Consider the following 11,830-nt stretch of genomic DNA (forward strand, 5'->3'; position numbering starts at 1 on the left):
ATTTTCCCATAGCTTTCTCAGGAAATTTTCATATCATTTGCCCTGTTTCAAAAATTTCTAAATTTTTGGTTGAATGGAAAGGGCCCAAATGTCCTCTCTAACCAGCATGGCAAAAAAGTAGAAAGAACCCTAGAAGGCATTGGGGAGGGGAAAAATGAATTTATTCATCCTCTCAGCTCCACATAATGTAAAGCAGCCCATGCTGAATTGTATCACCCTGGTTAAATAAACATTCCATCCCATTCCTTTAATTTCTGTTCATTTTTTTTTCCTTACCCTACCTCACTCCCTTCCAAATATGCCTACATGTTTCTCTGTTGTAGCATTTGGGGAACCACTGCAGCTCTGTCTTTTCCGGCTTTCATGCAGCAATGGGGAAGGGTACCAAATGAACTGTGCTAACGTGTGTGTGTAATACAAAAGAAAACTAAGCCTTAGTGTTCGAATTCTATGAACTTGTTCTTTGGCCATACAAGTTTAATTAAGCACAGTTAAACAAAAATAGCGTTGATACACAGGGTAAACAAAACATCTTGTTAAACAATTTGATGTTTTATGCACTACAGAGGTTACACTTTCAAACGAAAATGAAAAAGATCTATACACTAATATCTATTAACAACATTGCTGGAACATGTAGAAAACCAAAAAAATAGAAATGATTTTGGCAAAAAATTCTCTCTTTGAGATACCTAATCACTTCTTATTGACCTATCTTTCCTGTTTAGGCATAGCACTTTACATTTTTGAAGATTTGGAAATGTTCATAACAACATTAACCTATTGCATTCCATAAAAATATTATTAATTAGCTCTTATTAACCAAGCAGGAGGTCTGTACGGGAGAATCTTGACCGATGTCGTGACATGACCGAGGTCAAGATTCTCCCATACAGACCGACTTAGCTCGGTTAATAAGATGTTTATCATATGGCAAAGAAGCAAACTTTAATTCGTTTAACGTAACTGGTTTGCTGACATTTTGCTTGCAAACGGAGATGAGCTTAACTTAAACCTGGCAAAATTTGCTCGTCCTCTTTACTTTTCTTCTCTCATCAGGCTTTTTGGCACTTCCATAAATGATTGAGAAGAAAATAAAAGAAAACACTGAACATTTTTGTATTTGAGTTTCCTACTTTTTCAACGTAAAATGAAACCGGTCTAGATGCCAGTCTAGATGGAAAAATCTAGACCGTGGCCAATATCAATTTCAACCAATCAAATTCGTGAATTCGGTAGTTCCCAGTCCTTGTGAGACACAGCCATATAATAATAAAAAAAGTGGGAAAAAATGTAATCCTTATACTACAAAATATGCCTACCATTCACTCACTGCAAGTAATACAAAATTCCCAATACAAAAAATTTTGTTATCCTCTACAAGAACAACAGCAGCAACTTACTACAGTATTTACATAAGTGTTTTTGTCTCACAACCCCTCTCCCCTAGGGTGCTGAACGTTACAACAGGCCCCTGTTTCTTAACCCCCTGGACCTGACCCTATTTTCTATCAAGTTTTATTACATCTCTTAGTTACTATACATGCTGTGATTAGTCAATTTAGTAGCTTGTATTCTACTATACAGCCTGCTTGTTTGCAAAATGTTTCTTAATTTTTTTCAGGTGTTCTTAACTTTTATAGCAAGTAAAAGTTTAAAACTTTCTTTTACTTTTAATTGTGTAATAAACATGCTAATAACTTAACAACAAATTCAAATTGACTTGTTTTGCTTTCAATGTGCGTCAGAAATTTGAAGCCATTCTGTTTGAATAGAAATCGTTCCCTAACCTGTCAGACACAGCAGAGATATAATAAATATCTTACTAACCTTGATGTCGCAGACTGTACTGTAAGTTATGAACCCTTGATTTTTCTGCTTGGCTATAAATCTAAAGGGGAAAACTTGGTTCGTAACTTACAGTACAGACCTCAAACTCACATGGTAAAAGCTATTTGTTTATCTATGGTTTTCATCAGATGAAGATAAGTCAAATTTCCTTTCTATTGCTCCCAAGGTGTCCAAACATTTCCATGCAGCTCTGGTTTTGATGAAGGATCTGGATCAGGGTAACGTACTGGTACAGCCGTTGCATTGTATTCACTGAGTTTCTTCACCAAAAAGGACACCATATCTGGGAATACCTCAGATAGTTCATTTCTCTCTTCAGGGTCTTCTCTTATGTTGAAGAGGAAGGTGCTGTTAATGTTGTCAAAATAATTTGTTCCATGCTCAAAAGAATAAGAACTCTCTGGAGGAGGAATCCAGCTCCCATTTCCTGGACAACCTTTCAAGAGTTTCCAGTCACCGACTCTTATAGCAGCTTGTTGGCATTGTTGATAAGGTTCAATGCGAGAGTCCCAGTAGGCATCTATTGGGTCAATATTATGCAAGATCTCATTTCTAGGAGATGGTTTCCCATTACTCAATGTTTCCCAGACATTATAGCCATCAAGAGGTATGCCCTCAACAGAGCCCCCTGACAAGTGCACAATTGTTGGGTACCAGTCAGTGACATGGATCATCTCTGTGTTTATCTGCCCCGGTTTTGACAACAATTTGCTATAAACCAGCCCTACCCCTCTCATTCCCCCTTCCCACAGTGAGCCTTTCCAGCCGCGTAAAGGCCAATTACTGCCACCTGCGTAGATCTGTCCACCATTGTCAGTACTGAAAAATAGCACCGTGTCATCCCACAAGCCATGATCCTTTAAAGCTTTTGTTATATTACCAATCCCTTCGTCCATGCAGGTCACCATGCCTGCATATGATCGACGAGCATGGTTCTTTATACCTTTGTATTGCTCGGTGTACTGTTCAGGTACCTCCAGTGGTGCATGAACGGCTTGGTACGCTACAAATAGAAACAAGGGTTTGTCTTCTTCGTGGGAAGAAATGATCTTTACTGCTTCGTCTGTGAATAAGAAAGTGGAATACTTCCCAGCAGCATCAGTTGCGACGTCTTCATTTCTTCGCAAGTCATACCCATTTAATTCCTCGTACTCCTTGCTTGGATACCCCTTCCCATTCTTGTGTGAATAATAATCTTCTGCGCCAGTCAAATAGCCAAAGAACGAGTCGAATCCTCGCTGAGTTGGAATGAACTCTCGCTTGTAGAACCCAATATGCCACTTTCCAACCATGTGTGTACTGTAGCCATTTTCTTTAAGCTTACTTGCAATTGTGGTATCATTCTTGGGAAGTGCATTGGCTTGGGAAGGCCAGATTATTCCGTGTTGCAGGCCAGTGTGGATTTGATATCTGCCGGAAAACAACTGACTTCGAGTTGGGGTGCAAATCGGCTGCACGTAATAGTTTTCCAAGCGCACTCCTGTAGCCGCTAAATTGTTAAGATTTGGCGTTTTTATGCGTGGATTATGATAGCCGACGTCGTTGAAACCATAATCATCCGCCAAAATAAAGACTATATGCGGTGGTCTTCCCAAAACAATTTGCAAACAGGCAAAAAAGGTTACAGCCCCCAAACACGTGACGCGTCCATTACACGACATCTTCGCTTTTCTCCAGTAAATACGCCGTGTACTTATGGACGAATTGTCTCTTTCCTGTTGCGTAGCGGTAACACGGTAAACAACAGGGCGACAAGTGACGGTCTCTTCCCTTATCGTTCTACTTACCTTATTACATGAAATTTTCGCGACACGTTAATTTCGCGATTTTGAGGTTCGCATATTTCGCGACACCTTAATTTCGCGATTTTGCGAAAATTTTGCATTTTGACTCACTTTATTTTCGCGTTTTTGAGTGAGACACTATATTTCTTTGTCAATGTTATTTAAGATATCCCTGAATTTGATCAAACAACTTAATCAACAACGTCCAAATAAACAGAAACGCAACTGATTATGTAAACAGTAACAAGAAAGCTGTTCTCACAGTGTCTACAAGGCAATTGAAAGGTTTAAGCAACTAGTGGAACAGCACTACAAGGAGCCAGTAAATGGACAGTTTGAGGATTGTACAAAAGAAGTGCTACCTGGAGTGGAGACGGAAAGCAGTAGTGATGAAGAGGACCAGAACATTACCACAGAATAGTTCAAAATGATTGTTATAAACGTGTGTAATGGTAATAAAGTCGCTTTTTTAATTATTGACGTAATGTGAGTGTTATAATCGGTTGACGGTACCAATCGTAAAATAACGAAACAAACAACGAAGTAACTGAAACGGGTCCAACTTGTACGTTTATTCTCCTCGCGATTACGGTATGCGAATATTTTCTTACAACACGATCTCGATAATACGACAGAACAAAACAAAAGGCTCAAAATACAAAATCTCGTATTACATGTCAACTGGTAACTCGGGTAACACAACATGTCACGGTCACGCAACTATTAGTCTCTTAACATTTTCCCCTCCCGAATTGAAAAGTGAAACTTACAATTCGTCTATACAAGTAAACTTAAGTATAAGTCACTGTTTAACATTCGCATGTCTCAATCAGTATTTGCGAATTCCAACGGGGAAATTCTATTTACAGATCGCTTGAGAACTTTGTTCCCAACTCTAACATCAACCACTCTCACGAGCTGGTCACTGCCCGGATACGTTTGTTCAATACGGCCAACTTTCCATTCTCTTCTAGCAACACACGGATCGATGACCATCACGACATCTCCAATTTTAAGGTTCTCCGTAGGAAAGAACCACTTCTGACGGGAGCCGATGTGGGGTAGGTATTCTTTCATCCAACGTCCCCACACATGCCGAGTTAATTCTTGCACACGCCTCCAGCGTTTCCGTGGATTAAATGCTGTACTGTCCACACTTTCGGGAATGAAGTCACCACCCATTTGACCAATTAGGAAGTGATTTGGTGTGAGTACTGGTTCGTCGTTTGGATCATCACTCAATGTGGTCAGCGGTCTTGAGTTCATTAGACTTTCGACTCCAATGAATGTTGTTTGCAACTCTTCGTCGTTGATATCTGCATCTTTCAGGACGGCATAAATTGCTCGCTTTGACGATTTGATCATTGATTCAAACACACCTCCAAAATGGGGAGCGGCCGGAGGATTCCAATACCAAGTGACACCGTGATTAGATGTCACACGCTGGAGCTGATCGTGCTCTAGTTGACTGACTAAGTCCCTGATCTCTTTCTCGGCACCCACGAAATTCGTTCCATTGTCACTCAGCATTTTCGTCGGCCATCCTCTCCTTGCCGCCATTCGCACGAAAGCGTTGAGAAACGCCCCAGTATCTAATGAAGTCGCCATCTCTAAATGGCAGCAGTGTGTTTGCAAACACAAAAACAAACACAGGTAACGTTTGGCACGAGTTCGTCCACGCCCTTGAACGGTAAGGTACGGTCCTCCAAAGTCAACTGCACAATTAGCGAACGGTTTTGTTGTCATCTGGAGACGGATCTGTGGCAATGGAGCCATTTGCTGCTGGACTGGCTGGACTTTAAAACGCCTTGCACATTCACGGCACTCTCTGTTCACTCGTTTGACCTCCTCACGGACATGGATAACTAGGTACTTCTCCCGCAAATGGTTTATGGTGTAGTTCACACCCATCTGATGGCCTTCACTTTCGTGATGGTACTTCACGACTAGTCGGGTGACATGATTCCTCTTTGGCAAAATAATAGGGAATTTGACATCATCAGGGAGATCATCGGAGTTCCGCAACCTCGTGTTCGAACGTAGAATCCTGTTGATAAGGATTGGAGTGCAAGGGAGCAGGGTGGATTTCCGCGGAAGAGGTTTGTTCTTTGCCAGTGCCTCGATTTCTTCACTGTATGCTTCAGTTTGGGCTTCTCTGATGATTTCTGTTTCGGCGGTCATGAGCTCTAGTGGAGTTAGCTCTCCGAGTACTCTCTTATTTTCAGGCCTACGGCAGTTGCTGACGAATCGCTGTACCCAGCTTCTGACCCTCACCAATGATAGCCCGACCTCCAACTGTTCTTTGGGTTTCACCTTATACCACTTGGAATATCTGGAGGGTTCTAAACGCCACTCTACTTCTTCTACTTCGGGTTCACTGGCTAACCGCTGAATGGCACTGTAGTTTGTTGAGCTCTCGTTAATCGGCCTGGATGTTAATTTGCGTTCGCATAGCGCTTCACGTGACGGTTCGTCAAACTTGCATTCAGGCCACTCTGCCTTGGGACTGCACAGGAAATTAGGCCCGTTGCACCACTTTGAACTGTCGCTTAGCTCTTGCGCTGTCATTCCTCTGGTTCCAAGATCTGCGGGATTCATATCTGTTGGTACGTAACGCCATTGGTTAGGGTTAGATTTTTCGTGAATCTCGCCAACGCGGTGAGCAACGAAGGGTTTATATTCGCGGCTCTGTCCCCTAATCCAATAGCCGACATTCAGGCTGTCCACCCAGTACGTGACATTGCTGGACGGGATGTCGAGTGCTGAACAGACTTGATTTGCCAATCGTAGACCGATGAGAGCGCCCATAAGCTCAAGCCTAGGAATGCTCACAGTCTTTAACGGAGCCAAACGGGTCTTGGATGCGATAAGACGAGTAGTAACACTTCCATCCTCGAATTTGTGTCTGCTGTAGACGGCTGCGGCATATGCTTTCTCGGAAGCGTCGGAGAAGGTGTGCAGAGTGATAGAGCTTTCTTTCATACTTGTGTCTTTTAAACAACGAGGAATCTTGATTTCTTCAAGGAGGGGCAATTCACCAAACCAGGTCTTCCATTGTTCTCTTTGCTCAGACGGGAGGACTTCATCCCACTCCAATGCGTCCACCCACGCTTGTTGCATGAACAGTTTTGCTTTAACCATGAACGGGGAGAGAAATCCGAGCGGATCAAATAACGTAGCTGTCTTCTTTAGGACGTTCCGCTTAGTGAATTCAAAGTCCTTCGAAGGGGGCGAATAATGAAACAGGAACTGGTCCTCTCGTGCGGTCCAGGACACACCAAGCGTTTTCGTCACGGGCAATAAGTTCTTCTCTAGATCAACTTCAGAAGCACGGTCATCTGCGGGAACATCTGCTAACACTTCTGTGAGATTCGAAACCCACTTTCTCAAGTGGAATCCAGCTTTATTGCCCATCTCTGTCAACTGGCGTCTTGTTTCTATGGCCTTCTTAATGGAATCCACGGACGGCATGAGATCATCCATGTAACAATGATTCTTTACCGCATTCGCAGCCAGCGGGTACGAGTCTTGGTGGATTTCTGCATGCTTCTGCCAGGTAAATTGCGCACAGAATGGGCAGTAGCAGCCACCAAACACGAAGCGGAGAAACTCGTACACTTCGGGTTCTTTGTTAATCTCCATGTTTCGCCAAAGAAAACGATGCATCGGTCGGTCTTCTGGAAATAACACAAGCTGGTGGTACATTTGACTGATGTCTCCAACAAGAGCCACCCATTCCTTTCTGAACTTCACGAGAATGTCAAAGACGTCACTTTGAAGTTTCGGTCCGGTTAGGGCTTCAGTATTTAAACTCTTCCCCTCAAAAGGCGCTGAACCGTCAAAGACTATTCGCACCTTGGATGTTGCTTTCTCCGGCCGCACGACTGGAAAGTGGGGAAGGAGCCACTGACACTCGGGCTTTCGCTCATCATCAGGAACACGGCGAATATACTTCTTGTCCAAGTAGTCGTTAATCACCTGCTGATAAGCCACGGCTACTTCTTTATCCTTCATTAATCTTCGCTCGGTGGACACCAATCTCTTCCTCGCCATCGGTAAATTATTCGGTAGCTGTGGCCTTTCATCTCTCCACGGAACGGCTACTTCGTAATGTTGGCCATTAAACTTCAAAGACTTGTTGACTTTATCCCATGCCAACTTGTCTTCCGGTGTCAGCTGCGGACCAGTTGGGATAATTCCAATGCTTTCCAGATCCCAGAAACGTTTCAGCAAGTTGTTTAGCTCTAAGATGTCCTTCTCTGGTAAAGTGGGCTCTCTTCTCTCGATTTGCAGACGAAATGTGTGATGGAAGCCAGTGTAGTGACTCTCCTTTGTGTCCAGGTTCTGAATCTTTCCAATGGCAGTCCATCCTAGGGGGCACAGTCTCGCGCAGGGTTCATTTGGGCCTCCAGTCACTTCTTTCATCGAATACATCAGTTCGTAATGGTCTGCTCCAAGAAGTACGTCGATTCGATTTCCTTTTGCAAGCCTTGGGAACGGAATTCCGGTTAAATGGTTCCATCTGTCTTGAATCTTGACCCAGTTAACAGCTTTCAAACCACCGCAGATTTTATTTGAAGTCTTAGCGGTTATCTTCGTGTCTACCCGGCCGTCAGTACTCTCAAGGCCAATCTCAAATGAGCTTGACAGAAAGCGAAGGGTTTGGTCATTTGCTACCTTCACTGTGATGGGTTCTTTCTCGCCTGTTAGTCCGAGCTCGTTAACGACATCTTCATTCACATATGTCGTGTCGCTTCCTTCATCTAACAGACAGTTCACGGTGATTCTCCTGTTTCCGTTCTTTAATAGGATCGGCACTGTTCGTAACGCCACCTCTGGTTGTCCTTGATTTCCAAACGTTTCCATGGTAACGGATTGCCTGGTACCATTCCCCTCCATGGTTTCTCTCGGTCTCTCATTTGCGTTGATCGTTGGCTGAGGGGGCGTGGTTAAAGTTTCAACGTATGGTTCTGCTTCTGGTCGTAGACGAAACTGAGCAGGTGACGCCCTATCATAGTGCAGGAGATTTTGATGAGTTCCTGTACATCCGTTAATGCCGCATTGCTTGCTTCTTGGGCAGGACTTACCATGATGGTTATTCGCCAAACATCGGAAGCACAGACCAAATCGTTTGACAGTTTGCCATCTTTCGTCAATGGAAAGTTTTTGAAATGCTTCACACTTCAACAGTGAGTGGTTCCCGGTACATACACAACACTTTTGATTGCCTCTTCCGTTCTTGTCGCTGAAATAGCTTCTAGGAAATCTTCTAGCAGGACGATGCTTACCATTCCTTAATTGTTCATTGCGATCTTGGTTTGAAATTCCGTTCTTGATCTCCGTGGCCTGTATCTGATATGTAGCTTCTTCTGAAACCCAGTCTTTCAATGTCTCTAAGGAATCTCGATGCTTGTTTTCATCTAACCACCGGTAATATTGGGCTAGTAAACGCTCAGGAATCTTCTCAAGGATCATGGTGTGCAGTGCCCCTCCTTCTAAGTCCGATTTTCGGCCATTTTCTTTCAACGTAATTACTGCACGTTCCAAGACATCGACGAAAGTTTCCAGTTCTTTGGCGTTATTCTCCTGGATGGGTTGGAGCCTTTTTAGTTCTTCTATGTGAGACTGAACTTGCCTTCGGCTTCCTCCATACTTACGAAATAAGCGTGTTTTGGCCGCCTCGTACGCTTCCAAGGAGTATCCTAATCCTTTAATTGTGTTCGCGGCCTCTCCAGCTAGACATGCCTCTAAGCGTAACATCTTGAATTAAGGCGATAATGAAGTCATGTCAACACAACTCGTGAAAGCCGCGTTCCAGCGTTGAAAGTCCATCTTATTTCCTGAAAAAATTGGAATTCGGATTCTTTCCAATTGCCCATGCATTTCACGGTTATTAGCGATGGAACCGGCGTCAGAAACATTAATAGGACGGTGCGATTTCGGCATTTCCGGTGATGGTGTTTCAACTGCATGCACGTGGTCGGGTGATTTCTGAGATACCTTGTTTTCTTGCTGTTGCTGAGGGTGTCCAATTGATTTATTCTGTTGCGAGGGAAGGGGATGATATTCCTCGGTAAATTCCTGTTCTAGAATCAAATGCTCATCCACTTCGTTTTCCAATTCCTGGCGTCGTTTATTTATTTCTTCGTTTACCGCTTGAAGCTCCTTTTCCTGGCGTTCTAATTCTTCACGATTCTGTTCGATTTCCCATTCACGCCGATCCCGCCGTAAACGCGCTTCCATTTCTGCCTTTTCTTTTTCTTTTCTTCTCTGCGAAGCTTCACTATCTGCGACGGAATTTGTACGTGATTTGACTTTGGTGAGTGAAGCCAACAGTGAGCGAGCAGGCATGGTTTCACGATCGATTTGTTCAACCAGATCATCCGCTTCGTCGCTAACTTTCTCCGCCATACTTGTATCATTCTTTTGGTGATATGCCTTTTCCAAACGGGACATTACCATTAGAGTCTCTTCTTGTTGTTCCTGAATTTTTTCTAACAGCTCCTTGATCTCGTTTTGCGGATTATCTTCGCTCAGGACGCTGGCCAACTTGTTTAAGAGACTCGTCATTTGCGATTTCGCGATTCTCTTTTCTTGTTTACAGTCCCGAAGCCTGTATTCGTGATCCTCTGTCTCGGTCGATTCCATATCTTTTTCGTCGTCGGACGGCATCTAAAGGGAAATTTCCAGTTTCAAACCATACACGTGTAGTCGATTCATCGCAGGACGGAACGCCCCCAAACTTACGATTCCTTTCGATCTTCGTAACTTTTCTGTATAATGTTCGGCTCGAAGGACCAAATGTTATAATCGGTTGACGGTACCAATCGTAAAATAACGAAACAAACAACGAAGTAACTGAAACGGGTCCAACTTGTACGTTTATTCTCCTCGCGATTACGGTATGCGAATATTTTCTTACAACACGATCTCGATAATACGACAGAACAAAACAAAAGGCTCAAAATACAAAATCTCGTATTGCATGTCAACTGGTAACTCGGGTAACACAACATGTCACGGTCACGCAACTATTAGTCTCTTAACAGTGAGTCACTTAATTTTCGCATCATGTTAATTTCGCGACATTTAATTTTCGCGTCACTTAAATTTCGCGATTTTTTTTAAATCGCGAAATTCGCGAAATTGACGTGTCGCGAAAATTTCATGTAATAATACACAATGAATGACCATCAAAGAAACGAGCATAATGCGCTTTCAAGCTCTCGCGGATGGGGTAAACAAGCGGCTCAGAGACTCAATACAAAGGACCAATTCAAGAACGATCCACTTCTTAGGACTTTAGAAGGTAAAATCGCCGTGAATTTTGGTGACTACAAACCATGGTAACGGACAACTCTTTCCAGATTTCCGAAGGATGCACAGACTAGAAGGAGAAGTCCCAGTCGTCCTTTGTCTGGACTGACCACAGTTTCTCTTGGAAGTGGTCCCGGTTTACCCAGACAGGAATCATTTAAAATAGGAAGCCGGCCATTCAGTGCAGCTACAAGCACAGCTTGCTCTACGGTTTGTAATCACCCATGGACCAAGAAACCACAACCAGTGGATGGTGTCGAGGCAAGACGGAAACAGAATGTATTTCTGGGTCAGGGCAATAGCTCAACCCAGAAAAGCTAAAGAAATATGTGTCAGTGGCATGATCTCACAAAAGTTTTGGCCTTTGTTACTGTTAATGCTGCATCCCCATATCCCTCTATAGGAAAGTCAACTCTGCAGGGTTCCAGATAATTTTTCAAAGGAGGGTGTCAATAAGGGATACCAATGGGTCAATTCACATTACTCCCACCGAATCATTATAAATTTTCTATCAATTTGTCGGGTCGCATAGCTGACCTTGTCAGTTTTTTGACCTGAGACCACTCAGTTATCTGGAACACTGCTCTGTGTCTTGTAGTTTTTTGTTTTGTAAAATACACACAAAAGCATGTATGAATAACAAAGGTTCCTTCGTCCAGTTAAAATGCACACGTGTGAAATTACACACAACTGCGTGTAGCTACAAGAACAGTAAATTTTACATGTATGTAATTTCACGCACCTTACACGCACTGTCCTACCCTGTGAGCAGTTGGTTTCTACTTTGCCAAACAAGACAGAAACCACTGTGAGCAACCGCCTGCTTTTGCATCGAGCATGAGCAACTTTGTCACATCCCATGTGACGCATTTGATGTC

At 43.3% G+C, this 11,830-nt stretch overlaps 2 protein-coding genes across 2 annotated transcripts; both read right to left on the minus strand.

The window, feature by feature from the left end:
• Positions 1 to 1,964: 1,964 nt before the first annotated feature.
• LOC145466793 (arylsulfatase I-like) lies at positions 1,965 to 3,532 on the minus strand. Its single transcript, XM_081450503.1, has one exon. It carries the CDS (start codon positions 3,510 to 3,512, stop codon positions 2,004 to 2,006), a length of 1,509 nt encoding a protein of 502 aa, XP_081306629.1. The 5' UTR covers positions 3,513 to 3,532; the 3' UTR covers positions 1,965 to 2,003.
• Positions 3,533 to 9,401: 5,869 nt separating this feature from the next.
• On the minus strand, positions 9,402 to 10,569 carry LOC145466807 (uncharacterized). Its single transcript, XM_081450516.1, has one exon. The coding sequence runs from the start codon at positions 10,305 to 10,307 to the stop codon at positions 9,402 to 9,404; it is 906 nt and encodes a 301-aa protein (XP_081306642.1). The 5' UTR covers positions 10,308 to 10,569.
• Between the last annotated feature and the right edge of the window lie 1,261 nt (positions 10,570 to 11,830).

The sequence above is a fragment of the Orbicella franksi genome, chromosome 13 (genome assembly GCF_964199315.1).
Source record: "Orbicella franksi chromosome 13, jaOrbFran1.1, whole genome shotgun sequence".
Lineage (NCBI taxonomy): Eukaryota > Metazoa > Cnidaria > Anthozoa > Scleractinia > Merulinidae > Orbicella > Orbicella franksi.